Source organism: Fusarium keratoplasticum, chromosome 6 (genome assembly GCF_025433545.1).
Source record: "Fusarium keratoplasticum isolate Fu6.1 chromosome 6, whole genome shotgun sequence".
NCBI lineage: Eukaryota > Fungi > Ascomycota > Sordariomycetes > Hypocreales > Nectriaceae > Fusarium > Fusarium keratoplasticum.
Genome location: NC_070534.1, coordinates 2888781 through 2914347, shown reverse-complemented (window position 1 = coordinate 2914347; position 25567 = coordinate 2888781). Strand labels below are relative to the sequence as shown.

Here is a 25567-nt window from a genome sequence, read left to right as displayed (position 1 = left end):
TCGAGTGACTAGTCACGGGGACACCCAATGGCAACCCGAGGCCTGAGCAGATGGTGGTTCGAGGCCCTTGATGACTGCACTGCTCTCGCGTGTTTCTGCATTCGCCCCGGGAATCGAATGTGGTGAGATATCTTGGTGTCAAAAATAACATAGGGCAACTCGGAAGGGGGGGTTTATGTCGAGGCAAGACAAGCTTCTCGGCCTCCCTCCCCACGTGAATGGGAAGGCTTCCAATGAGAGGGGTTGTATGGTTTGAACCCGTGGCCGTGGGAAGCCCAATGCCGGATAATGGGGAAGGCCATGTGTGGGTTCAAGCTGACGCCTTGATTGCATTTTGCAATGACTCGACCTTGGAATTGGTCAGTGTCCCCGCCTTTACCGCCCCAAAGGGGGTTTTAAGGACTGCCCCTAGGGAGCTGGAGCTGGAACTGGAGCTGGGTAAGTAGGTGGGCTCGGGGGGGACAGCCTGGGCTGGGACTGGGACTGGGACTGGGACTGGGACCGGGACGGGGTCTGGGACGGAGACTGGTACTTGGGCATTCGTTCTCTTTCAGGGCGATCGGCATCTCGAGGCCTCGCCCATCCTGTCTTTATTGGATACCTTGGCCCGACAAGCCCTACTGCTCACATGTCAAGCGCGGGAGGGTGCATGAAGAGGCGTATAGATTTTCCCTTTCAGAGCCGGTCTCCGGGCCCTCATCAGTCTGGCGCGATACGGTATCATATTGCTGGGGGGCATTGTGAGCGGTCAAATCTCGATCTTCCGAGGTCAGGCTGCTCCCTCCCCCGGCCACCGTCTTCCTGTCTCTGATACCCGGTGGAGAGGAAGTACAGTAGCCGTCCGTTATCTCATCAGGGCCCATGCCAAGTTTCCAACTCAGCCAGCCTGGGTTGCTCTGGGGGCCTTGTTCGAGGACGGGCCACCCATAGGTTTAGAAGGGACTGGGTATATTTGCCTGGGAGACAAACGGCACGGTCATCATGACACTAGATGGCACCACATGCGTCCCCAACATGATCTTGTGATGTAAACCGGTTCTTCCAGTCCCAGCAGGACGGAAACGACGCTGTACACGGACCCGAGGCGGCCCCATTGATCTGTTGCTCGGGACATGAACCCTTCTGCGAGGTACAGATGGGCTCGCCTCTCACCAAGTGGATGGCGCAGCCTTTGGGTGTGTAGATGTCCGTGGTATGGTGGTCTGATCCTAGATTCGCAACCGAGGAGCGGGGGGGTGGCTGGCTATAGCCAGGGGGGGCCGCAAGCTTGGCCAGCGCAGCCAACGAAAAAGTATGCCATGATTGGGAAAAGAGGGCCCTGGACGAAGGGGATTCACGTTGGATGCTGGGACTAGGACGCTTTGAGGCGGGCTGGAGACTGATGGAGCCAAGTGTGGTCGTTGGCCGTTGGGCTGATATGTCGTTTGGGGGGGCGGCATCAGGGGACGAGAAGGGACAACGGTTTTTTTGTGGGCTAGGCTTGTGTGTAGTGCATTTTTCTCGACGTCACCGCTTCGAGGGCATTTTTCTGTTCCTCTTTGGGGCATAATGGCATTCTCTTGACATTGCCATGCCATAGCTCGCTCGCTCTTGTTCTTGGGCGGGTACGCAGATCGAGGAGGCGCCCGCCCACCTGCAACACCAAGAGTGAGCTCGAACTGTCAGATCAGTCAATCCGGAGGGGAAAGAGAGAAAAAAAAGGAACTGTTGGTTCCCACCTGGCTTCTCTGTGAAACAGCATAATGTAGGGGCTGCATGATGGGAAATTCGCGGCTTGCTCAGCCGTGACACATCGACTTTTGGAAAAGCTGATATCCATCCCTCCTAGGGTTCGAGAGAGCGCCTTGCCGAGGGAAGATGTAACGGAGACGCTGCGGCGGCATGGCGTAGAGGTCGAGTCTCGAGGCTGACCAATGATGAGAAACAGAATGGACGGGGGGACCCCTTTCCCATTTCTGATGTGAGCCGCTCTTTCCTGCTTCGTAAGGCGCAGTTGCAGATGAACCCTGGATGAGTGTGTTTGGGAAGGTGCCGCTCAGGTATGGCAAGACAGGCAAGGCAGGAAGTGTCCATCCCTAGAGGTATCCGTAGCACTTTGCCGGGTGCTACACGATGGACGCATCGGTGTCGACGGTGGATCGCCGAGGATGCCGGCTGTGTTGCCGTTTGAGGGGAGAAGAAGAGAGGGAGTGAGGTTGGGGAGAGGTTGGCGGGAAAGACGATGGAAGGATGAGATGAATTTATAGTTGTGGTGGACGACCTCCTTCCCAGCTACATCTCACGAGAAGAGGTTATTCCTACTCACAGCTTCACGACTGAATGAATTTACTCAAGTTCTCTCAAACACTCGAGCCCCCTGAATGGGCTGCTCTCCGTGTTTTTTAACCAAGTTGAGGATCAGATCATATACTCGCGAGACCCAATTTCGCAACCTAACCGCCACTAGATGAAGCACCATGATACTTGACGATGCTCCTCAAACACTCCCCCCTTCCGCCGCAAGCCGTGCCGCATTCTTGTAAGCCGAGTAGCCGCCCGTCAAGGAAGGATTCGTTCGTCAATCTGAGATGGACTGTTTATGCAATCCAGTCCGACTGAACGAGGGCCTCAACCCTGCCTGCTTCTGTGCTTCTCTCCCAAGCCTCTACGCGAAGCGGGCCCTCTCAACTCGTTCGGACCGCTGGACACAAGACTTCGGAGCCGGATATAATGAGCTGTCATAATAGAGAAATTCGACCACAGCTGGAAATTTTTTTCTTTTTTTTTCCCTTCCTGCGGCCCCTCTTGGAAATTCGCGAAAAAAGCAAGTTCCTTGACTTACACCCTGGCTGATCTGATCTTTGTCCAAACCTTAATCAACTCAGTAGCGCGCGTTTAAGATGAAACTCTTTCCAATAACCACCATCTCTCTCTTTTCACAAACGCCCCTCCTAGATCTCGTTACGTTAGCTGCTCAGATCTCATCAGTCACTGGCTGAAATAAACTTGGCTTGCCCATGAGGCGTCATCAACGCACTCCTCCTCCAGATGCCACTAAAGAATCCTCCCTGTGCCATGTCGCATCGCCTTGCAGTAGCCTGTCTTCTCGAAAACCTGCCATCGCCGATCGAGGGGCCCCTGATCGTCGCTGCCAAGACGAAAACGGCCACCAAAACATATAACTTCTCCACCAACCGCTGCCACGAAACAAATGACCTCTCACTGCCAAATGGCGATAGTTGCCCTGAAAGGAAGTGGTGTCTACTGATAACTAAGGAATAGCTAGGAAGTCCAATTGAGCATTTAATGGACCTTGGCGACGCACCCTGAAGTACAATTGACTAAATGGTGGCTTGTGCTATCAAAATTACATTCATACGAGGCAGCTGAACAAGATGCCCAAGCTTTGGGGCCGCTCTTTGCGGCTGATAACTAGTAGTCGACGATCAGAATGTCACAAGTCAAGGAACCCTCGTCAATGGCTGTCTTCAAGACAGGGCCGCCTGTCGTCAGCTGGGAACTAGCCCTGTAAAGATCTAGACAATTCGGGGCCAGGGCAGGTGTAATAACCGTGAAATGTTAATAGCTATCACTACTACATGAGCCTATGTGTGATATCATCTTTCTAGCCTGAACGCCGCCAATACATCTGTATCTCCAAGACCAAGAGCTTTTCCCAGCCTCGTTCCATTAAAATTCTCCCACGGATTGCCGCATAGCTTACATCCCCTCCAATTGAAACCCCGAGACTATACTTAGGTGGTCTTCTTCTTCTTCTTGGGCCTCTCCTCCTCGTTGTCCTCGTCATCGTCATCGTCATCATCATCAACACCGCTCTCATCACTTCCTGAGCCAGAACTCTCGTGGGCGCTGTCGAACTCCTCTGCGACGTCACTTTCGCTGTCAGCCTGGAAGTCTTCATCCACGCTCTCCTCGTCTTCATCCGCTGAGCCTCGGTCGGCCTTAGCGACCACCTCATCCTCGGAATCATCCATCTCTTGGTCAAGTGCTGCAGCGAGAAGGTTGGCGTCCTCGTCAATCTCGTTCTTGACGCGGAGACCCTTGAGCTTGAAAAAGGTCTCAAGAGCCTTCAGGTCCTCACGACTAATGTTGCTGAACTGCGATGAGCCGGCGCCGTTCTTTAGGAGAACAGTGATATCGAACGTCGACAAGGCTGACACAGCTCCGCTGACACGAGAGAAGGTAACCGACTGAGTCTGTTCGTAGGCGATGTAAGTTGCCGGCTTGGGAACAAACATGAAGGCCTTTTCCAGACAGTAGAGGGAACCCTCGCTGGCCTTGATGGAACACTTGATACCGTACTGGTTGCGGTGTCTGAACAGAAGTTAGCAGTCGTGTCAACTAGGAAAGAGTAGGGAACTTGCGTGATAAAGTCCTTGGCAGGGGACGAAATCTTCTTGTTACCGAGACCACGGAAAATCTTGGCCACAACCTGGTGGAGAGGCTCCTCATAGTGAGGCTCAAGCTTGTCTTGGTACTTCTTCTTGAGCTCTTCCTCGTTGAGGTTGAGGTCAATGGTAACCTCCTCGTCCTTCTTAAACTGCATGACAACGAAGGGGTAGCGAGTTTGACCCTGGCGCAGAGGTGGATCGAGACCAATGACAAGCATGTAGTGGACCTCGTCGGGCTTGGGGAGCACCATGAACTTCTTGATGGCCTCGTATTGGATCTTGTAGTCGTACGTCTTTCCACGGAGGCGGAACGATGCCTCATACATATCGATGTCAAAACGACCTCTGCAAAGGACACGTTAGCGAAAGCACAGAGAGGTGCCGCAGTCTTGAGTCATACCTGGGAGTGAGATGCAGAACATCCAAGAATGTGGCGATGGTGTCGCCAGCTGTTTCGCCAATCTCGGCCTTGTCGATCAGAGTTTCGTAGAAGAGGGTAGCTGCGTTCTTCTCCTCCTCAGCGTTGCCGGCATCACTGCCAGCATCCTCGCCCTCAGCCTCCTTACGAGTGGTGACACCGGGGATGTAGAAGCGCATCTCGACCAGCTGATCGCGACCAGCGGCAGCCTTGGAGCCCTTTGACCGAGCTCCGCCGAGCGATGGGTTGGCGCCCGAATCGGCAGCTGTGGCAGGAAGGGACATTTCTACGGCCACTTCATTTCGACCAGCAAGGTTGGTGTTTGCGATCTCCGAGTAGGCGAGCTCGAAAGCAGGTCGATTTTGCACGCTGAAGGTGAGTTCAGACTTGGAGAACTCTGCCTTGCCCCAGTTCCAGCCGCGAAGAGCGTGCTCCTTGTTCTCGAGAACAGTGCTGTACCAGTTCTTGAAGACCTTGGCGAGTCGGTCGTAGTCCTCCTGCTGGAAGCCATCGAGCTGGATGATGCCGGAATTGGCGCGTTGCAAGATCTTGATCTCGTAGCCCTTGGCGGCGCGACTCCATTGCGCAGAGGCGATGTTGCTGTGATCGAGGGTAAAGGTGTCGCCGCCGCTCGCAGGCTTCCAACCGAAGCCAGTTTCGGCGAATCTGCACTTGCCGCTCTCCTTGGAGAGGTCCAAGTAAATGTTGTCGAAACTCTCGCTGCAAATTGATGATTAGGTTAGCTGTTGCCATGGAGATGCTTTGTGAGGCGATCCAGAGTTCGACGAAGCCTCGAGACCATCAAAGACGCCTCGAGGGTGAAAGAAACTGATCCAAAACGTACATGGCAGTCATCGCGACGACTTTGCGCAAACTTTTGGTGTGGAGAAATGAGATTGGGAAAGGACAGCGTCGTCTCTTTCTCTCCTTTCGAGGCGACAATGGGTTGCGATGCAGAGCACGGTCTTTGGAAATTTGAGAATAGGTTCGGTTCTCAGCTAAGCTTCGCGGTCGCGTCCCCCAAGTGCCTGAAAACACGCGCTCCCCCGTGAACCACTATAAAGGCCCCACTTCAACAAAGGCTCCAGGGTGCTCTAGGCGTCAGCTCGCCCTGGGGAAACCCTCTTTGCAGCAATGGTTGGGCGGCGTAGGCCTCCCCAACGTTTGTCCGGTCCGTGCAGTCACATGGTCATGCTGCTGGAGGTATCATGAGGGGGCCAAGACTGCTGACTTAGCAGAGGACGATAGTGATCTGCGAAATGCGGGTACCCCATGGCTATGAAATAGTGGAAAGCTACTTACAATGGATAAAACCTTATCTTCAATGTGTGGCTTGCTCTCCGACAAAGCATCGCGGTACTTCTGCAACCTTCCCGGCAATGCTCCACCACCGATAGCGCCCGCGTGCTTGAAATGACGACGTCGTTGGCTATCGCCATCTGTCACTCGTCGCCTTCCTCCGACTCTTCCCTCTTCTTCCTCATCATCTCCGTCCACGCCTTCTCCCCCCTTTGAACCAACACTTATGCCTATTGCTCATCCATCGCTTGGATGGTTCATACCGTCATGACAACAAACAATCGCCGCCGGTCATCCGGCTTTCGATGCGCCTCGACTGCTCGAGTATCTGCTGCGCTACTGTTATCATTCCTCGCCCTTACGCCATCATCCGCCTCGGGCGTTGTCGACCGCGGTAGCCGCTTCCAGGACGATATCTTATTGCCTCCTGGGCCAGCACTACCGTCAACTCCCAAAGTGCCTGCTCCCGCTGAACACACTTTCACACTTCGGCATATATACCATCACGGCACATATCTCCATCCCAACCTCCATCGAAAGCGCGATGTTAACCACGCTGAGTCAAGGGTGTACTTGGCCGCTGAAGATGGTTTTGAGGAATACGAGATTACCCGACTCACGGCCAAGAGCCGCGCCGAACCGATCCAACGTCTGGTAGATCGAAGACCATCCGTTGTTGACCCCATGGTCGCCGAGTCTCGGCAGCGAGGTTACGTATCCGTCCTCGACGCATCGGCATGGACCACAGATCAAGTTCCATCCCCCGATATCAAAGATAAGAATACTGTCCTCACATTAGCGCGCATGACTGCCAACGCTTATGTTGAGCGCGACACTGATGCTGACTGGGAGGATGTCGGGCCTCGGTGGAATCGAAGTGCCGATTTCGGATGGGAGGGTGACGGTCTTCGTGGGCATGTTTTCGCCGACGACACCAACTCGACCATTGTCATCGGCTTGAAGGGAACGACGACTGCCGTTTTTGATGGCGAAGGAACCACAACTAATGACAAAGTCAACGACAACCTCTTCTTCAGTTGTTGTTGTGCTCAGCAGGGCCAGTGGACCTGGCATCAGGTCTGCGATTGCGCTACTAGCACATACACCTGCAACAACACTTGTGTTGTTCAAGCACTGCGGGAGGAGAACCGATACTACGCTGCTGCTCGCGAGCTATACTCAAACGTGACAGAGCTCTATCCTGATGCCAATGTCTGGCTCACAGGTCACTCCCTCGGTGGTGCCGTCACGTCCATGCTGGGCATGACGTACGGGTTGCCCGTTGTTACCTTCGAGGCTGTTCCAGAGGCTCTTCCGGCTTCGAGGCTCGGCCTGCCTCTTCCTCCTGGTGCTGACCCAAGCTTCCCCCAGTTGCGCGAGAACACGGGCACGTTTCATTTTGGCCACACCGCAGACCCGGTCTACATCGGGACCTGCAACGGTGCCGCGGCATCCTGTTCATTTGCCGGATACGCTATGGAAAGCGCATGCCATACGGGCTACGAGTGTGTGTATGATGTCGTGGCTGACAAGGGCTGGAGAGTCGGAATCGGTACACACCGGATTCGCTCCGTCATTGACGACATCATCACCAAATATGACGATGTTCCGGAGTGTAAACGCACGCCCGAATGCCGAGACTGCGCACAATGGAAGATGTATGAGAGCAACGGAACCGAGACTACGACAACATCATCTTCGTCGACAACCACACGGACTCGGACTCGGACATCAACTTGTGAGACGCCTGGGTGGTGGGGTTGCCTGGACAAGACCACCCCAGGGGCGACTACAACATCGACAACGTCGTCTTCAACTACGACCTGTCTTACACCTGGCTGGTTCGGATGCAAGGATAAGACGACTACTGAAACCACTACGACGGAACCGACCCCGACCACGACTTGTGAAACTCCAGGCAGGTTTTGGGGTTGCCGGGATGAAGTGGTCGTGACTACGAGCGCTCAGCCTGGTAGTGTGACGCAAGTTCCTATCACTGCTGCGCCTACAGCTACGTCAACGAATCCTTCAAGTGCCTCGCCACCAGAGAAACCAAAGTGCCTCCACCGCAACTGGCTTGGATTCTGCAAGGAGTGGGAAGGAGAGGAAACGGAGTTTGACCCCGACGAGATTTAGTATGGGGTGATGAATGAGATCTCCTGTCGAGATGGTCATATGCTACTCATACGACATCATGGTACCTGACCAGACACGCAATCTCGGAAAGCTCGGGCTCCGGATACAAGTTCGAGTTTATTTGGTCTTATTTTCAGCATTTGGCTTGGGGCGGAGGCTTCTGGGGTTTTTTTGGTGACACAGACGGCATTCTCTCGCTCACAACAGTGAGAATGATTTTTTTCATCTTCGAATCGATGAGGGCGTTTGGCTGGGTTGGGATGGTTACACGCAAGCAATTTGAGGATTTTGGATTAACACAGATAGATCAACTTTACTTGACCTGAGAGTCAGTGACGGATAACAGCGACCGTTAGACATTAGCATTAGAATATTTGAGTTTCTCATATTTAACTATGAATAATGGTGATTATGCTGTGAATCATGATTGTAGTTGTCATCTTAAGGTTGTCATGCCCACCTCCACCGGCACATGGGTTGGTTGATGTCAGCGGGCAGTCAAAAATAATTCTCCAGTGCTCCCCACCAAAACGCGTCTTCCTTGCATCCAACAAACTCCTGGCGTAAAGCCGCGACACCACGACATCCCATCGAAACAACCCAAAGGCGGCCGGAACAGCGTCATATGATGTCGCCAGCCTCGATTCATCTCATTGACCGATGATATAGCGCGATGGAGACGGAACCCAGGCCCTCGGAGATGGGGACTCCCCGTTCATCCTCCCTGTCGAGCCTCAGCGATAGTGACAGCGACAGCGAGACAGCGAAGAATCTCCAACGCCGCAGCAACGACTCCGATAGCCAGACCAACAATGAAGACAAGATAGAATGGCTTGCTACGACAAGGAAGCGCCGTTCGACCGCCGGTAATCGGATGAAGTCGATGCTCGCCAATGAAGAGCCCGATTCAGACCTCGAGCTCCTGTTCGCAGAGGACGAGAACGACCAGGGCTTCTCTGATGTTGACGAGAATGCATCCGACGTGCATATGGATTCTTCTTCCGATGACGAGGACAATGACAACAACGATGATGATCTGGAGGGCGAGAAAGAGCTCGAGAGACAGGCCAAGGAGCGGCGCGCCGCCCAACGGAAGCGAAAGGCCCAAGAGGCCATCCCTGCAAAATTTCGCAAGAAGGTTCGCATCGATCCCACGACCAAGACGCCTGCTGCACCCACGAGGCCCCCGCCGCGACCTAAGAAGAAATCCGAGCGAACCTCGTGGCTGCCCTCACCGGCCGACCTACCGACCCGAGCGTCGTCCCGCCAAACGACCCGACTATCCAAGGAGCAGCTTCACCAGCAGATGGTGGAGCGTGAGGCACGTCGACTGAAGCAGGTTGCGCAGATGCAGAAGAAGGCGGCTCGTCTCGAGGCTATGAAGAAGCCACCCATGACACAGGAGGAGAGGTTGCGCGAGGCGGCCATCGTGGAGAAGCGCAACAGTAAGAGTCTCAACCGGTGGGAGGTGGCAGAAAAGCAGCGCGAGGAGGAGAGACGGGCGAAGCTTGCTGCTCTGCATCAGAGGACACTCAAGGGACCGGTCATAACGTTCTGGAGTGGTATCGGCGAGTGGATGGGCAAGCACATGGTGATCGAGGAGCCGGCCAAAGAGAAGAGGAAGAGGGGTGAGAAGGCCAAGGGCAAAGATAAGGACAAGAGCAAGGGCCAAGACAAGACACCTGCTGGTGAGGAGAAGAAGGACGGCAATCAGGATGGACCACCGGCTGCTGGCGATGCTTCATCCAAGGCCAAAAATGAGGAGTCGCAGCCAGCACAACAGCAACCATCAACAACACCATCAGAATCGGCTGCGGCATCAGGGGCCAAGGAAGCTGAGACAAGTGTCACACCGAAAGTCGACGATGTCGTCACAAAGCCAGGGGAACCGCCTTCAACGGCGCCGAAAACGACGTCTCCCACTCTCAAGACCGAAGAACCCGTTCGGTCGATGGCGATGCCACCACCACCTCCCCCTAGTGGTCTAGCCATACATGCCCCTCAACCTCCATCATCAACACCAACACCACCGCCGCCCTCTCCCCTCGCTCCTCCAACAAGTGGCCTCGCCGCTCCATCTCCTCTTCCCGCTACCGCACCACCAGACACAACTCAGCAGTCCATCATGACTCCACCATCAGGCCTCGCCCGTCCACCAGAACCGAAGCCTTCTGGTGTTCTGGCAGCCCCTATCCTCGCTCCCCCTCTCGGTATAAGTGTCAACGGGGCGGTGCCTCCTATGATGGGCTTTAGCAACCCCAAATCCAACGTCCTTGCACCGCCGAACACATCTCAAGGTGTTGTCCCTCCCACCTTGTCGGCCATCGCCCCTCCTCCTCCCTCCCTATCCCCTCCAGTCACCTCTTCTCCTGCTGCAAAACCTACACCAGCGACCTCATCCGCAACAACCGATCCAGCTCCAAAAGACGCCCACCCCCAGCCTATATCCAAACCTTCCGATCCCCCTGCCAAAACCCCTAATGCAGACCCTTCAGCTGCACCTAACCCCCCTGAAGCCGAACCTCAGCCACCCCAACCATCGACCGGAGCCCGCAACGCCATGGTTTTTCAAAACTTTGACAATAACGCGCTTAAGGATCGTACCATCCAAACTCAGATCATCTTTGGCCGAAAGATGAACAAGCTACCCAGTAAGACCCCTTGAACCCCTATTCATAACTCTGTTGCTAACGCTCCACCCTCAAAGAACCTTCACCCGCTCCACTCTGCGTCATCACAAACCACCCTGCCCGCTACCGTGATCCTCGCACTGGCCTCCCTTATTACAACGCGTACGCGTACCGCGAGATCCAGCGTCTCATCCGGAACGAGTACCGCTGGAGCTGCGCCCTCAACGCTTGGGTCGGCAGCGGGACATACGCGGCCAGGGGGGTCCCTGAACGCTTCCTGAATCCTAACAAGAAGGGGCCTGAGAAGAAGGAGCCGGCAGCTGGTGATGAGACTAAGGGAGAGGCTGCGAAGACCACGGATGCGGCTCCCGCACCCAAGGGCCCCGATGGGACGACTGACGCTCAAGTTCCAGAGAACAAGACCAATCCCGTCAAGGAAGAGCCAAAGCCATCTCCTATTTCCCAACCCGACACGGCCAAGGCCACTGCTCAGGTCAACACGGCTGCACCTGGCAACTTGGCACAAGCCCCAACAGCTGGACATTCAACCTCAATCTCAGCCCCGGCTCCGGCACCAGCCCCGGCTTCAGCTCCAGTTCTTACTCCTCCAACCTTTGCTCCCCCCACTTCCGCTGCAGCTCCTGCTCCCCAACCTCAGCTACAGGCTCCAACCAACCCCCCGCCGACTGCCGTGGGAACTGCACCGACACCAGCTCAAGAGACAAAGTGAAATGATTTGCTTGTATTATCGATACGGGCGTTGTGGTCTCGGCTATTTGGCACATTTTGGTTGCTGCCTCTGGGCGAGGAAGAGTAGTGGTAATGCGATATGACGGAACCAATGTATTTTCTACGTGTATCAAAAAATGTATAGATAGAGATGCCTGTAATGACAGAGGAATCAATGTGGAGACATGCAACACTTCTATCCCTCTAGAATACAGCCTTTGTTAGATCAAGCAGCACATCATCTTTTGAGTGAGATAAATCGAGACAAACAAATTCGAGTCGAAGATCAACTTCATTTCATCTATACAAGTCCTAATGGACCCTTCATGACGAACATAGCGTCATCAACAGATGTAAAGAACATGGTTGTTCAACCCAAACATTGCATCCTTGTCCTACCAAGATTGCGTTGCAGACATGACCATAACGTCCTCTTCCGCATGCCCTCCAAATCCCATTTTGATCCATGTCTATTTTGCCTCGTACACCATCCCTATGCCCCCATATGCCCACCTTCCTTCCTTCCGTATTACCACTAAGGGTATAAATGTTTGTTGTATAGTATGCCACTTTCAATTCGCTTCCATTGCCCAGTCTTGCGCCATCCCCGTATCTTTTTGTCCATTCCTGGAAAACGCCAAAAATCAAAGCCCATCACCTGCAAAAGCAGGGACAGTGAAGTAATACAAAAACAGGTGCTGAAACTGAAGACCAAACGCCGTCTATATGATGATGTTGTTGTGTGATAACAAATCCCATGGATGTGTCCCAGTGAGATTAAAAGAAAAAGTTGAGAGTTGTGTTGCGATTTAGTTGCGCTTGGTGCCGATAACGTCAACCATCCAGCCCAGCTCGGCAGCGAAGTCATCCAATCCAGTGTCAATAGGAGCACCCAGGAAGTTGCCACCGCTGACAGTGAAACCAGAATCGCTGCGGGAGAGGAGAGAAGGGGAGTTGACCTTGCCGTAGGTCGGCTTGGGCTCCGCAATCTTGGCTCCCTGCTCATGAGGCTCAGGAAGACTGTAGCACTCGAAAGAGTCGGTCGTCGATGGCATGCCAGCGGTGGGCTGAAAGGAGAGGATATCACTGTTGTTGCTTGACACAACATCGTCTTCGTCGTCGGTCAGGTCGAAGAAGTTGGTGTACTCATCCTCGGGGAAGTTGGGCGAGACGGGAGAGAGGAAGAAACTCGTAGCAGGGTTGAAAGGAGCACGAGGCACTGAGAGTGTCTCAAGCCGGGGCCGAGAGGGCAGCACAGCGGACGCGGGTACCTCATCTGTCTCGTGAACGTTTTGCTTGGGTGGCTCGGTAGGAATGAGGGTGATGGAGCTCTGGTTGGCCGCCTCGGCATTAAATGACTCGGTGGAAGCGGAACGCTTGAAGGGAGGAGGGGAGAGGCGGGTGACATAAGACTGAGTCTCGGATGCTGCCGAAGTTGCAAAGTTGTCGTCGTCGTCATTGTCATTGTCGTCGGCGATGTCCTCGGGGATGACCAACGAAGGCCTCTCACTGAGGTTTGAGTCGGGTCGGGGAGGAAGATCGTCGGACAGGAAGCGGCGAAGGGACTCGGGGGAGATATCCCGGGTACGAGTACCCTCCGATGGGGTTGTACACCGATCGTCAAAGTCCTCCTCCGTGAGGCCAGCCATGTCGTTGCGGACAGGAGATCGACCTCGTTCACCATCACGGCTATTCAACTTGCGACCAAACAAACGCTTCCATGCTGCCGGGGCGGGGGACAATGACCGAGACGAAGCCTTGTGGTGTAGTGAGGGAGAGGAGCCAACACGGTAGGGGAGATGGTTGGCGGCTGTTGTAGGAGCGGGTCGAGGGGTGGTGTATTTTGATTCGGGGTTCATTGTCTTGAAGTCGGCAGCACGCATAGATGTGAGAGATGCACTTCGCTGTCGGAGAGCCTGCTCGACAGGGACAATCAAGGTGTTGACGGCTTGGCCTGGTAGATAAGGGCAGGCAGTTGTTGAAGGGAGACTTGGGTCGTGTGTCTCGACAGAACCATCCACCTCATACTGAGAGTCCATTGTTAGAATTATTATAGTGTTGTGAATGAGTGACTGAATTAGGTAGACAAGAGAAGGAGTGAAGAGGTTGAGTAAATGTTCTTGGGGGGTTGGGCAAGCGAGTGTAGATGTATATGAATGGCAGTGGTGGGTGGTTGTTGTTAGTTGATATGCAAGGGATGGAATGAATGTTTATGTTTGTTATGGGGTATGGATGGTGAGACGAAACAGAATGGCAGACACATGCCAAAGTGGGATGACATACGTAGTAATAATAGGTATGACCCATCTTGAGACCACCGTGCCTCTTGTTCAGACACGAGCCTGAGGGAGAGCCGAAGCCTGCGCCTGTGCCTGCGCTTGTGCCAACACACGTCGCAGAAGCCGAGACGGAAGCGTCGTCGCAGACGATGTCGCGAAAAGAATAGCAGCCTCTCCACTGGCCACGGCCACGCCGGACGTCGCGTTGCATGGGGTAAGATTGGCTGAAATTGTCCCACGACCCAATAAGCTGCACGGACTGGGTCGAAGGGTGTGTTTGACTGGGGATGCATGTCAGCGCCCGCCGCTCAGAGCCACGCACGATGCATCGGGCCACGGCATGGAAGGGGAATAGAAGAAAGAAAAACCATGGGAAATTGCATAAAACAGCCAGCCACACACGCGGGCGCCCCAGCCCAAGGGAAGGGAGAAACGGCACTGGCATTGGATCCATTGACAGCTGAGAATCGCGGGGAGGGAGACCAGGGAGACCAGGTACACCCAGTATCCATCAATTCCTTGGTCAACTGTCGGCTGCAACCAGCAAATAGTTCCAGAGAGATGGAGTCCATGGTTGCCCGCCTCTGCAGTGAAGCCTAAGCCCAGCCAGCCATCTGCCAATGCAATGCACGGCATGCAACTGCACGCACGCAGAGGATGGCCGTGATGGGACCGGCGCTGACTTCAGCTCGCCTCCCTTCTCTCGCTTGTTCGCGTGGCCCAGAACTCAGAAGAAAGCATCCAATTCAGAAAACAAGATTTCCAGTTCGTGTCTCAGACAACAGCAACAGGGGGTTTGGCCGGGGGTAAGAGCCAGATTCATGCGAGGGTATAAATAAAACAGATAGAGCGAGCATACCACGGCAATTAAGACACTTTTGGGGTAGTAAGTGCCAATCCCGGTCTTAGAAGGGAATGACAACGTTCGACAATTGAAACACAAAGGGAATGTAAGGAAATTGCCTCCAGAGGGCAAGTGATAAGAGTGAATGAACGGCTCCCGTGCGAATGTAGGTATCGTTTAACCCGGCGCAACGGTCCGGAAACGGCGAATCGAGACAGTGGGTTCAAGATCGATCGGCCAGCGAGAGGCGGAGGAAGAAGCAAACAATGACAGGCAGGCAGGCAAACAATGACCAAGGAAAAATGAAGGACGAAAAGAAAGAAAAGGTCCCGACTCACAACATGAAAGTGAAGAGTGTCGTTGACGGGTCCATGGCGGGCAGCAGATGGAAGGGTTCCCCCGATGTAAATATGTAGGAAGATGCACCTCGTCGTAGGGATGATGGACGAACTCGGATCCAATTTGGCCCTGCAGCAACGGCCCACGACGGCGCCTAAACAAACCTCTGTTGGGAAGCTCGGAGAACTGGGGATGAATCAATAATAGCAGCCGGATGAAACACCAGAAGGCGCCCGTCGCATGTTCAGACAGACGCGAAGTGGTTCTCGAGACTTGAGACTGGCCGCTGAGGTCTGGAGTTGAGACTCCCAGATTACTGCGAATTTGGGGACAAGCCAGAGCCGGCCAATGGGAAGGCGAGGACCGGCTGAGATGGATGGCGGTAAGCGCCGCGACGGGGTGTCAGGTCGAGCTTTGACGAATGTCGAGGTGTACCAGACAACGGGGTGGATAATGGATTGCGGCACGGTACGGGCGCTTAAGCGCAGTGTAGTGGAGGGCAAACAAAGAAGCGCAGACCCTGAACGACAGAAAAAGAACGAGGCGAGGCGTGGATATCCGGGCCTGGAAGGCGAAGCAATGTGCCGTACAGTAGCGACAATAGTAAGAACGAAATAAGACGCGCCGGGCGGGGGGTCGCGGGCGGCTAGTGACGCTGCTCCTCCGAAGTTCGTGTCGCCAGCGACGCTCGGGAGTCGAGTTGTGGTCCAGGAGTGGCCGAAGCTGCAAAGACCCGGGGAACTCGATCGGAAGAAGGCCCAGCGCAGGTTGTCGTCGCCGCTAAATCGAGCTGCCTCTCTTCTGCTGTCCAGGTCTTGCGTTGCTTTTGGCGGTTTCAGATGAGGAATGGGGGAGAAGGTTTGAGAAGAGGGAGAGATGCAAGATGGAAAATGAGATTGGATGTGGGAGGAGATTAGTTGCTATTGCGATGGGATGGCGGAAGGGGCGGGAGGACCAAGCTGTGTCTGGAGAGCCTGGGGATGGGGAAAAGGAAGGACTTCTTTTTCTTCCTTCCTCACATTAATTACGTCTTACCTCGCCAATCTTGGACGAGCAGGTAAGCCAAGCAAAAAGCTGGCCAACAGGATAAATCACCTCAGCTCAGCCCGGTTCGCCATGCTCGAATTCAGCTTGGGCTCTCTTTTTCCAATTGCGATTGGGGGCCCAGGACCAGTGAGACCAGCTGAAGAAGAGGCGATCGTGAGAGGCTGAGAGGCCGCGAACCATGCACGAGGGACCCCCCTTGGACGCCCCCGGGCCATGGGGGTGAGCACGCCTCTTCTGGGTTCGGTTCAGCAAGCGACATCAGGTTTAACCAAGCCTATTGGCCCTGCACTGCACTACAGGATGTGGCCCAGCTACTATAGACAGCCGTGGAAAGGCTCCCGCCCTTTGATCGTCATCGATTGTGCAGATTGCATCCCATCGTTCTGCGCCTCCGTTGCTAAAGTCTATCCAACGGTGCCGCCGAAAACGTCGACATCCTAGACACATTCGAGACGGGAGGCCACAAACCATAAAACCTGTGACACGGCGGACAAGAGAGACAATGCGAAACGGGCCCTCAACTGGCGACATTTCAGGGGAACAGGTTCGCGGGCACGGAGCGCGCGGGTGGCATCTTGATGGGCGATGGGCGACAGGGAACCTGGTGTTTAAAGCCTCTGACGTCCACGATTGGCTACCACGCATCCACTAGACTCCTGGAATGATTCCCAAAGGGGAATTCGACAGGAGCTCGAAGCGGCCTAGCGATCAGCCTGAGACCATTGTGGATCTAATCCTCGGCAGGGATCATGGGGGTCGGGGCCGGGAGGTCTAGAAGCTGCACAAGACATAAATACTAATGCGTTGCACGCGCAGTCAAGTGTCTGGCTTATTCTGTGCACAAGTTCCTAACCCATGTGCGGCCAAGGGGGAGGAGGGGCGGGTGCGCTTGGGATTGGAGAGATGCACACGCGATGCAATGTGATAGGTTACCAGCATTTCAATTGCAGAACGGCATGTCCAAGTTTGTCAGAAATCATGTTGAAAAATGTTGACTCTTCAGCTGCAATCATGAGCAGACAAGAACCAGTCAAACCCCATCAATCAATCGGGTAGCTTTTTTGGATGCCTCCACTAAATACAACCCTCCTGAAATCAGGGTCCCTTTAGATCCCCACACAAGAAGTCGACCACTCACGGCCCGCCTGGGATTGTCGAACCGCCCATCTGAAACTCTTCGCCTGGCAGGCATCATCGTCAGACATAGAGAGCCGTTCTCAGCAATGGACGATGTTGAGCTTCTAACAGCAGGTTTCAAGCAGAGCAGCCGGAATCAGCCAGGTAGGTTGATGCGCAAGTCAGGCAAGGCATTCGATGCACCGCATGCTGCGGCCCATGGTCGCCCACGTCACCTGCGACCACACCAGCTCATCAGCAACCGCTGCTGCTGGCTGCCACTTTCAGGACATGGTGCAGCTCCCGAAGGTTGTCAAGATGCATGATTTCAATAGTTAGACTTATTGTGTCTCGGACGCACAAGGCCTACAGCCGACGATGCACCCTGCTCCCCATCGGTGCAACCGCCTTTGTCTGGCATGACGTTCACGATACTCCGTGCTTGCATTCACGATACTTGCTAGCTAGGCAGTCACCGTCTCCGTAAATTCATGGGCATCTGGAGACATCCTAATGAGGCTCTTCATCTCCAGCCCCATCTCCCCTGCGGCGGTGCACGCCGGTGGGTGGCGGTGGGCTTTGACGTCTTGGGCCACATGTGGAGCTTTGAAAAAAACGTTCGAGAAGGAAGAAGACGATGATGAGCCACTAGAGTCGAACGTCGGCAGAGGGTTTATGGCGGGTATGATCTCAGGGAACGTAATGCGAGTGCTTGGTTAACTGCTTGCTGAAACAAGCTTGTCACTCATGAAAGTGTCAGCATGAATGTGCACATACGTGAAGCGTCACACAAGAGCAGAAGAGCCAGACGTGAAGATGAGCATTTCATCTCATCTCGCCTTGTCCATCAGCCAAATCCAAGTCCCTTCCATCGCAAGCCACCTTATCCCAGCCATAGTCCGGCAGCCCCGAGATTCTCAAAAAGCAAACGGCACCGCATCTTATTTTGCCCAGCCTTCTTTTTTTTTATTTCTCCGACTGATTCACGCAAGGCTGTCTAGTTAGCTCACACGCATGGATTTTGCTTGTCTCGCAAAACTCCATTAAACTTGATCAAAGCGCCCCTTGTTTCGGATCGTGCAACCACATGGTGAAAACCCTCCCGACCTCGGAGAGACGAGAAGAACTCCGAGAGCTTCCGCCGAATGCGGCCTCACCGCCTGCTTGTTTCTTCTTTCTGTGTCTCCCCCAACTCACATTCACGGTCATGACCTGCATCTGTGCATTTCAGCTGAGTGGGCGGGCATCAATCTCAGCTCATGAGGAAAAAACAACAAGAGATACTTCACTAGGGCTGAATTGTGGAGATTCTGCATGTCACTCCATTGTTTGATTGACGCTGTCATCCACTACCACTTATATTGGATCGTTGATATTGGCGTCTCATATAGCTAATATCCCATTACATTTCGAGTCTCATCAATTTCACATTCAATGCCCATGACAACCAGCATTTCCCTCTTGAACCTCTTTGTTCCAGAACTCTGGTCATGATGAAGCGCCCTCTGTGCATCGACCATCCTGCGCACCCCGTCCCTATGCCCATTGCCAGTTCACGCTTCCCTCGTTCGATGTTTCCTTTGTCCCCCTGCTCTGCTGTTGTCCATGCCAACATCACACCATTCTCTTTGAGATCCATTCAGGAACCAGTTCTGCACGCGCGCGCCAGATGACGGCCGCAGGTTTACACGTATCCATCGTCATGATCTCGAAAACTAGGTGGTTAGCATCACATGGATACCTCGGTAAACCTCACTCAGCATGTCCGTGTTCAATACAGCTCTTGCGCTCTTGCTTCACGCCCAATTGCAAAAGGCAATAGTAATGATGATGATAATGATTTCATTCCAGTCTTGCTCGATAGGCAACCCTAGATACAGCCTTTGTACACCCAGATATCCATAACATCCATCATGCCATTGTCCTCCTCCTGATCCCGAACCTTTCCGCATTACACAAGACCCAACACGCGCGCGCAAGGTTGGCGTTTCCATAATCTGTATGCCCTCTCACCGCCAAACCAAACCAAACTCAACTTGCCTCACATCCATCTCAAGGCCCTAACAAATATCGTACAACGAACATGTATGAAACAATTCGGGAAGACGTTCCTTGTCCACCCGACACCATCCTCAGAACGCCTGCCCCTGCCCCTCGCTTGCCGGTCCCCTCCCCGTCATGACAGAGGGGAGACCAGAAGCGGAGGGTGTAAGAATGGTACTTTGAAGATAACGAAAGTAGGTTGAATGCATTATCCCGGTGGCTTCATCCACCGGGTTTCTCATTAGAGCCGTGAATTAAAGGTTGATATTATTACCGTCAGCTTCGAGCCGTCTTGAAAAATTGTGATGCTGGTAATGCTGCTTGCTGTCATGCCCCGCCATCAAGAAACATGATGAAGGGCATCTCCCAGATAAGTGAACTAGACCGCGCACCCGGGCGATATCCATGTAAAAGTTTCTTTTTTGTTGTTTCGTGGTTTTCATATTCATATGCCCATGTGCCGAAAATCGATCAAGTCGCATGTGTGTAGGCTTACTGCTTCTTGGCCTCAGCCTCAGCCTTCTTGAGGCCAACAGGCTTGTTGGACCGCTTTCCCTTGTACTTGGTGTCCAGAAGAGTGTCCCAGAAGGTGAAGAATGGCTGGGCAAAGTTGGTCTTGATGCCCCAGTGCTGGTGGTGAATGTCGTGGTACGCAGCATTGTTGCTAGTGATAAGCTGGAGGGGGTCCCAGGGGAACTCGTAGCCGCAGTGGTCATCGACAGTCTTGATGGTGGACATGGCAAAGAGCCACATGCCCTGGCGGACGGTCATGAAGGTGGCCTTGAACGAAACAGCTGCGCCGAGGGTATCGAGGAGGAAGCCCTCAACGGGGTGGTTGTACAGAGCGCCGTAGGCATAAGGAACGTAAAGTCGGTGGTGTCGCGAGTGGAAGTGCGCTGTGAAATCAAGTTAGCAGGCTGCAATGTCGCGTCCAGGGAGAGGCATCATGAAACTCACCATACAGCCACTTGTTGACGTGCATCAGACGGTGGAGGAAGTACTGCCAGGTGTCGATGATGGAGATGGCGACAAAGAACTGGACAGCGGGAATGAGGAAGTGGTAGATGACCTTGGCCACGTTGATCTCCCACGAAGCAAAGGCCGGCTCGTTGGTGGCGGTGACGAGCGAGGGGTAGTAGCCACCAGCGAGAGCGCCGGCCAGCAGCGGGTGAGATTCGAGGAGACTCTTGGAGATGGCGGTAGCGTTGAAGCCAAAGACTCCCAGGACAGTAGGGAGGACTCTCTGAGCAACGCGGATGCGAGTGGCCCAGACAGCAACGTCGTAGTCGGACTTGCCGGCCATCTCGGGAGGCTCGGTCATTGCGAGGATGGCGCCGGTGATGACCTGGATGACCTGCTGAAGGATGACGTCGCGGGCGACCTCGTACCGGGAAACATGGTTGCGCTTGGTGATCTCCTCGGGAGTGTGCAGTCGGTACTGGGGGAAGTAGTCATAGACGTCGATAGCGTGGAAGGTCAGGGACAGGGCCCAGTAGACGACGACGGGGATGACGAGGGAGAGCCAGAAGTCTGACATCCACGACAGGAGGTCAGGCTGAGGCTCGAGGCTGTAGGTGGGCAGCGGCGGCAGCGCTGTCTCGAAGAGAGTCTGGTTGAGGGGGGAGCCTGGAGCGGCCATGGCGGAACCGTCGGCGAGGATGGAGCTGTCGTTGCCCATGACGGTTAGATTTGCTGCGAAAAGCGTCGGAGCGTCGCGTATAGTCGATGGTTTAGTTGAAGTAGGGAGAGACTCAGGGTGCGGCTAGGTGGCACGCAACAGAAACAGCGCCAAAATGAAGCAATCAAGAAAAAAGACAAACAAGACCCAAGATAGCACCTCGAGGGAAGATTAAAGGAAGGTAACTAGCTGGAGGTAATGGGAGGGTTTTATGGAAAAAGGGAGCGTCGATGGGATGGGATGTCGAAGCCAAGTTTATTAAACTGGAGTTGGGGGAAAGATTAGATTAAGGCGCGTGCCAATCCTCGTCCGCGCGCGCCGCTGGGGCCCTCTTTTTCGTCTCCTTCCTTCATGTGCAGTGGCGCCAAGCAAAGACTTTTGTTAGTTGCCAGTGAGGAAAGTGATTGACCGAGGCGGAGCCCCGACCGGCACCTTCGGACCAAGTCAAGAGTGCGAAACGCGGCCAGATCCTGGGAGCTGAGCAGGGAATGGCAGGGGATGCGAGTTGTCGCCTGCTAATCAATCTTGTCCTTGTCTGCTTTCAATGGATGTCAATGATACCTTGTTAATCATGACCTTCAGACTGCAATCTCAGGTACAAGTTCTAGCATTTGCCTCCCGAAGGTTGCATCATGGGGTCAAGAGGCAAAAAACGAGTTGCCCTTACAATCAGCCCACGCCCATTTCAGGGCGGCCCGGTATCAAGTCATATTCAAAGTCAGGCACAATCGATCTGCCAGGGCTCTAGCTGTCATTTCAAGGGGAGAAACATTGTTAGTGCGCAAAGCAAACTTATCGTACCTCGTACGAAGGGCTGACGCGCCAATTGATCTTGCATGGCATGTTTTCTCATCCTCCTCTCCCCGAGCTCCCCAGCCCAAGCCCTGTGCCCTGCGAAGCCTCCTTGTGGCTCGCGCCATGGAAACGTCACCAACAGGTCATGGTGATTTCGCACTCGCTATCGTTGGTCTGTCTTTGCGAGCTCTGCGCACGGCACATGTCGATATTGGAGCATTTCTCGAGGCCATGCCAGTTCGTCTCGCGTAGATTCGCTGCCCCAAACCCGAAGGTCCCGACCCTTTACTCCGTTCAAACCCTCGATTAGATGCTAGTAGATGAGTCCTTCCCGCGTATAAGCCCGGGCCAAAGTTGACCCCTGGTGAATCGACCGTCGGGGTGGCGTTCCTTCCCAACTCGGAATCCAAGGCTCGGAGCGGGCTTGCGCGGGCTCCGGCCGCCGGACCACACGGCATGACGGGTTGGATCTGGGGTCCTTCTCTGCTGGCTCTGTTCAGGGGCAACCATGACTAAACTCGCTTATCGGCCGATCCAATGCTTTTCTGCATTTTATGCACATGTCAAGCTCTACTCTCCTATGGGGTCGCAAAAAAGGGACCGGAATAACATTGGTGGGCGCGCCACAACCAAAATCAAATCACTCTGGTCGTTTTGGCAACGCCGCGGTGCTCCAGGCTCTTTTGAGAGCTCCCGTCTGGTGCAATTTTCGTACCGACAGGGGTATTTGGCCAATCAGTATGCACAGGGAAAAGTGACTTTTGGTGCAGCTTAAATCAACACACGATCCAAGTATCACCGCTTACTTGTGGGTTAGAACTTGACCTAAAAAGTACAAAATTGAGCTCGTAAAATCAGCACTTTTCTCTTGTAACGGAAAAGTTGGGTACTAGCAGATCTTATCGATAAGACCCGAGCGGGGCAAGTACAATATTTGCACCAAAACCTGGCGCCCAAAGCCCCACCAGAGAATGACCCCGCCACCCTCTCCCACTTTGAATTTTATCACCATCAGGCTCTCCTCCTTTGGTCTCGCTTCTCTTTGCCAGTCACATCAGCTTCTTTCTCCCTCCCTCCAAGTCCATCCTTTCAAATCCAACCCAACCGTCACCATGATTATCTTCAAGGTAAGCAACACCCGTCACTCGATCCCGTCCCTCGCAATGCCGAATCCCCCCGCCTTCGACTAGCAAATACAACGACCCCGCGTTGGACTTTGGCATGATCTTTTTTTACTGAACCCCGCAACAACAGGACATCCTCACCGGCGACGAGCTGATCTCAGACTCGTACGACCTCAAGGAGGTCGCCGGTACCGTCTATGAGGCTGACTGTGCCATGATCGAGGAGGGTGGTGTCAACGTCGGTATGTAGCCAACCCTCTGTTACACTGTCGACCAAACTGTGCCCGACGGCCCGCGGTTCGTGGTGTCAACATTTCAATTCCATGCTAACACCACATCCTCTCAGATATTGGTGCCAACGCTTCCGCTGAGGAGGCCGAGGAGGCCCTCGATGACACCGTCGTCAAGGTCAACAACATCGTCAGCTCTTTCCGTCTCCAGAGCACTTCTTTCGACAAGAAGAGCTACCTCACCTACCTCAAGGGTAACAACTCCTCTCCCATTCGGTTGGGATCCGTCTCTAACTCTGAATCCAGGCTACATGAAGGCTGTCAAGGCTGCTCTCCAGGAGAAGAACGCTCCCGCCGAGACCATCACTGCCTTCGAGAAGGGTGCTCAGGCCTACGTCAAGGAGCACCTCCTGCCCAACTTCAAGGACTTTGAGTTCTACACTGGCGAGTCCATGAACCCCGACGGAATGTACGTTTTCTACTCCACTATCCTCAGTCAAGCTACACAAGTCACTAACAATAACCACAGGGTTGTCCTCCTCAACTACCGTGAGGATGGTGTCACCCCCTACATCATCGTCTGGAAGCACGGTCTTACCGAGATGAAGGTCTAAGGTGGTGAAGCGTGGTGGAGGTGCTGCAAGTTCTGCTATACCCGTGATGATGGACGGGCACGCACCTATTTAGAAGATTACGAGCCATACGAAACTCGTCCTCGGCGCTTGGAATATCCCCCGAGACGTATCGATGAAATGAAAAAAAGAAGGCTGCAGATTCCAATCCAGTCTGATCGTCACGATGTCACCTCATTTTCAGTCTCTAACATTCTAATGATCGCGAGTGATGCTATGTATAGACGGCATGGAAAGATAGTCGACAAAACTCCGAATACGCCCGGCGATGCTGATTTGTTTGTTTATCCCAACCAAGACAAGACAGGACTGGACAGGAAAGGTTTGCTCAAAATTGCGGCCTCGTTGCCATGGGAATAGGCGGCGGTGCATCATCATCGGCGGGGGCACTCGGGGCCACCGAGCCCACGAGGGCCGGCTTCTTCTTTGGCGGCGGTGGAGGTGGCTTCTTCTTCCCTACGAGACCCGACAGGGATGGAGAGGCAGCCGGAGCCTGGACTCCCTGGCCCTGCTGAGTGCCTTGTACACTGGCATACGAGCTCTTTGCCTTGTCCATAAGCCCGTACTTCTGGTTCAGATTGTTGGCCGTCTTTGCTCCTGCAGCAACCTGCTCTCCGTGACGTTGACGGAAGTTGTTGGCCGTGCTAGCAGCCGCCCGAGCATCTGAGAGGGACACCGATGAAGGATCATTTTGGAAGTTGGATGCGGTCTTGAGGGCAGCTTGCTTTTGCGCCCATGTCGTCCCTTCACTAGGCGGCTCCGTGGCGTTGGCGTTTGACGTTCCAAGCTTGGAAAAGCGGTTCTGCAGCTCATTCATATGCGAGGGTGTAGCAGGAGGCGAGGCAACTCCAGGACGCGGGGGCTTGGGCGGGCCATCAGACTCTGAAGCCGCAGGACTGGAACGACCAATACCAAAGGCAGGGACCGATACGCCTGCTGCGCCAAGACGGCTGATGGCTCCTTGGTTCAGAGCTCCTTGGTTGATGAGAGGGTTGCTCGAGGGAGCTGGGCTTGCAGCGCCAGACGAGACTGTACTGCCCGAGTTGGTTCTTGGTGGTAGACGCGGCGGTAAGCTGGGAGGCGCAGATCTTCCTCCTCCAACGGCCGCCATGGCAGACTGATACGACGGCGGCTCCGCAGGTCGTCCATCAGCACCGTCCCTCCTGCCCGGCGGCTTGGGGAGATGATTCGTCGCAAGGCCTGTGGTGTTTGCACGGTACGGCCCGCGCGGCTTGGGTTCCTCTTCTTCCTCCGGCTCAGCATACTGAGGTTCCTCAACAGCGGGTGCCCGCGGATCCATGTACTTGGACGGAGCGGTGATGACCTTTCTCGGCCCCGTAGGAGGTGGCGGAGGCGCAAGACCAGAGCCGGTACGCTTTGGCGGTGGCGCAAAGGATGCCGGGTCCTTGAGCCGGGAGAGAGGCACGGAGACGTGATCGGAGCGGTCGTCGTCGGACTTTTTCCTATGGAGGAGGCCATTCTTCAGGGGATATCTTGTCAGCCGCGGCGGCGATAACGAAAGAAGAGGTGAAGGACGACTTACCACTTGACCTTTGATCGTCGTGCCCGGCTTCTCCGGGTGCCACCCCTTCTTCATGATATCTTTATACTTGGACCCCGACGACATGGTGACAATATCCAATGGTTGAACTTAGGGGAAGTAGGTATAGGCGAGGTCGGAATAAACAAGGTCAAAGGAAGAGGAAAAAGAGACACACGAGGTTTGGGCTTAGCCCAGAGGGAGCCCAAGTCCGTCCGTTGGAGGGGGACGTCCCCGGTGGAAAGTGACGTACTTTCAGCCACAATTTCGGAAGCGCAACCGCGCCACAGGTTCGTT

General features: G+C 54.3%; 7 protein-coding genes across 7 annotated transcripts; 3 read left to right on the top strand and 4 right to left on the bottom strand.

The window, feature by feature from the left end:
* Nucleotides 1-3734: 3734 nt before the first annotated feature.
* Nucleotides 3735-5664, bottom strand: NCS57_00887800 (FACT complex subunit POB3; the record flags this gene model as incomplete). Its single annotated transcript, XM_053058677.1, has 4 exons — nt 3735-4314; nt 4365-4736; nt 4792-5529; nt 5654-5664. The coding sequence occupies 4 exons, from the start codon at nt 5662-5664 to the stop codon at nt 3735-3737; spliced, it is 1701 nt and encodes a 566-aa protein (XP_052912508.1).
* Nucleotides 5665-6360: 696 nt separating this feature from the next.
* Nucleotides 6361-8244, top strand: NCS57_00887700 (uncharacterized protein; the record flags this gene model as incomplete). The annotated part of the gene is made up of 1 exon (XM_053058676.1): nt 6361-8244. One exon carries the CDS (start codon nt 6361-6363, stop codon nt 8242-8244), a length of 1884 nt encoding a protein of 627 aa, XP_052912507.1.
* A 673-nt stretch (nt 8245-8917) lies between these two features.
* Nucleotides 8918-11604, top strand: NCS57_00887600 (YL1-C domain-containing protein; the record flags this gene model as incomplete). The annotated part of the gene is made up of 2 exons (XM_053058675.1): nt 8918-10895; nt 10952-11604. 2 exons carry the CDS (start codon nt 8918-8920, stop codon nt 11602-11604), a joined length of 2631 nt encoding a protein of 876 aa, XP_052912506.1.
* Nucleotides 11605-12412: 808 nt separating this feature from the next.
* NCS57_00887500 (uncharacterized protein) lies at nt 12413-15099 on the bottom strand (the record flags this gene model as incomplete). Its single annotated transcript, XM_053058674.1, has 3 exons — nt 12413-13630; nt 13887-14163; nt 15065-15099. The coding sequence occupies 3 exons, from the start codon at nt 15097-15099 to the stop codon at nt 12413-12415; spliced, it is 1530 nt and encodes a 509-aa protein (XP_052912505.1).
* Nucleotides 15100-19763: 4664 nt separating this feature from the next.
* Nucleotides 19764-20949, bottom strand: NCS57_00887400 (uncharacterized protein; the record flags this gene model as incomplete). Its single annotated transcript, XM_053058673.1, has 2 exons — nt 19764-20167; nt 20229-20949. 2 exons carry the CDS (start codon nt 20947-20949, stop codon nt 19764-19766), a joined length of 1125 nt encoding a protein of 374 aa, XP_052912504.1.
* A 1790-nt stretch (nt 20950-22739) lies between these two features.
* On the top strand, nt 22740-23712 carry NCS57_00887300 (Translationally-controlled tumor protein-like protein; the record flags this gene model as incomplete). Its single annotated transcript, XM_053058672.1, has 5 exons — nt 22740-22871; nt 22999-23110; nt 23215-23352; nt 23405-23567; nt 23628-23712. The coding sequence occupies exons 1-5, from the start codon at nt 22857-22859 to the stop codon at nt 23710-23712; spliced, it is 513 nt and encodes a 170-aa protein (XP_052912503.1). The 5' UTR covers nt 22740-22856.
* Nucleotides 23713-24058: 346 nt separating this feature from the next.
* NCS57_00887200 (uncharacterized protein) lies at nt 24059-25357 on the bottom strand (the record flags this gene model as incomplete). Its single annotated transcript, XM_053058671.1, has 2 exons — nt 24059-25210; nt 25274-25357. 2 exons carry the CDS (start codon nt 25355-25357, stop codon nt 24059-24061), a joined length of 1236 nt encoding a protein of 411 aa, XP_052912502.1.
* Between the last annotated feature and the right edge of the window lie 210 nt (nt 25358-25567).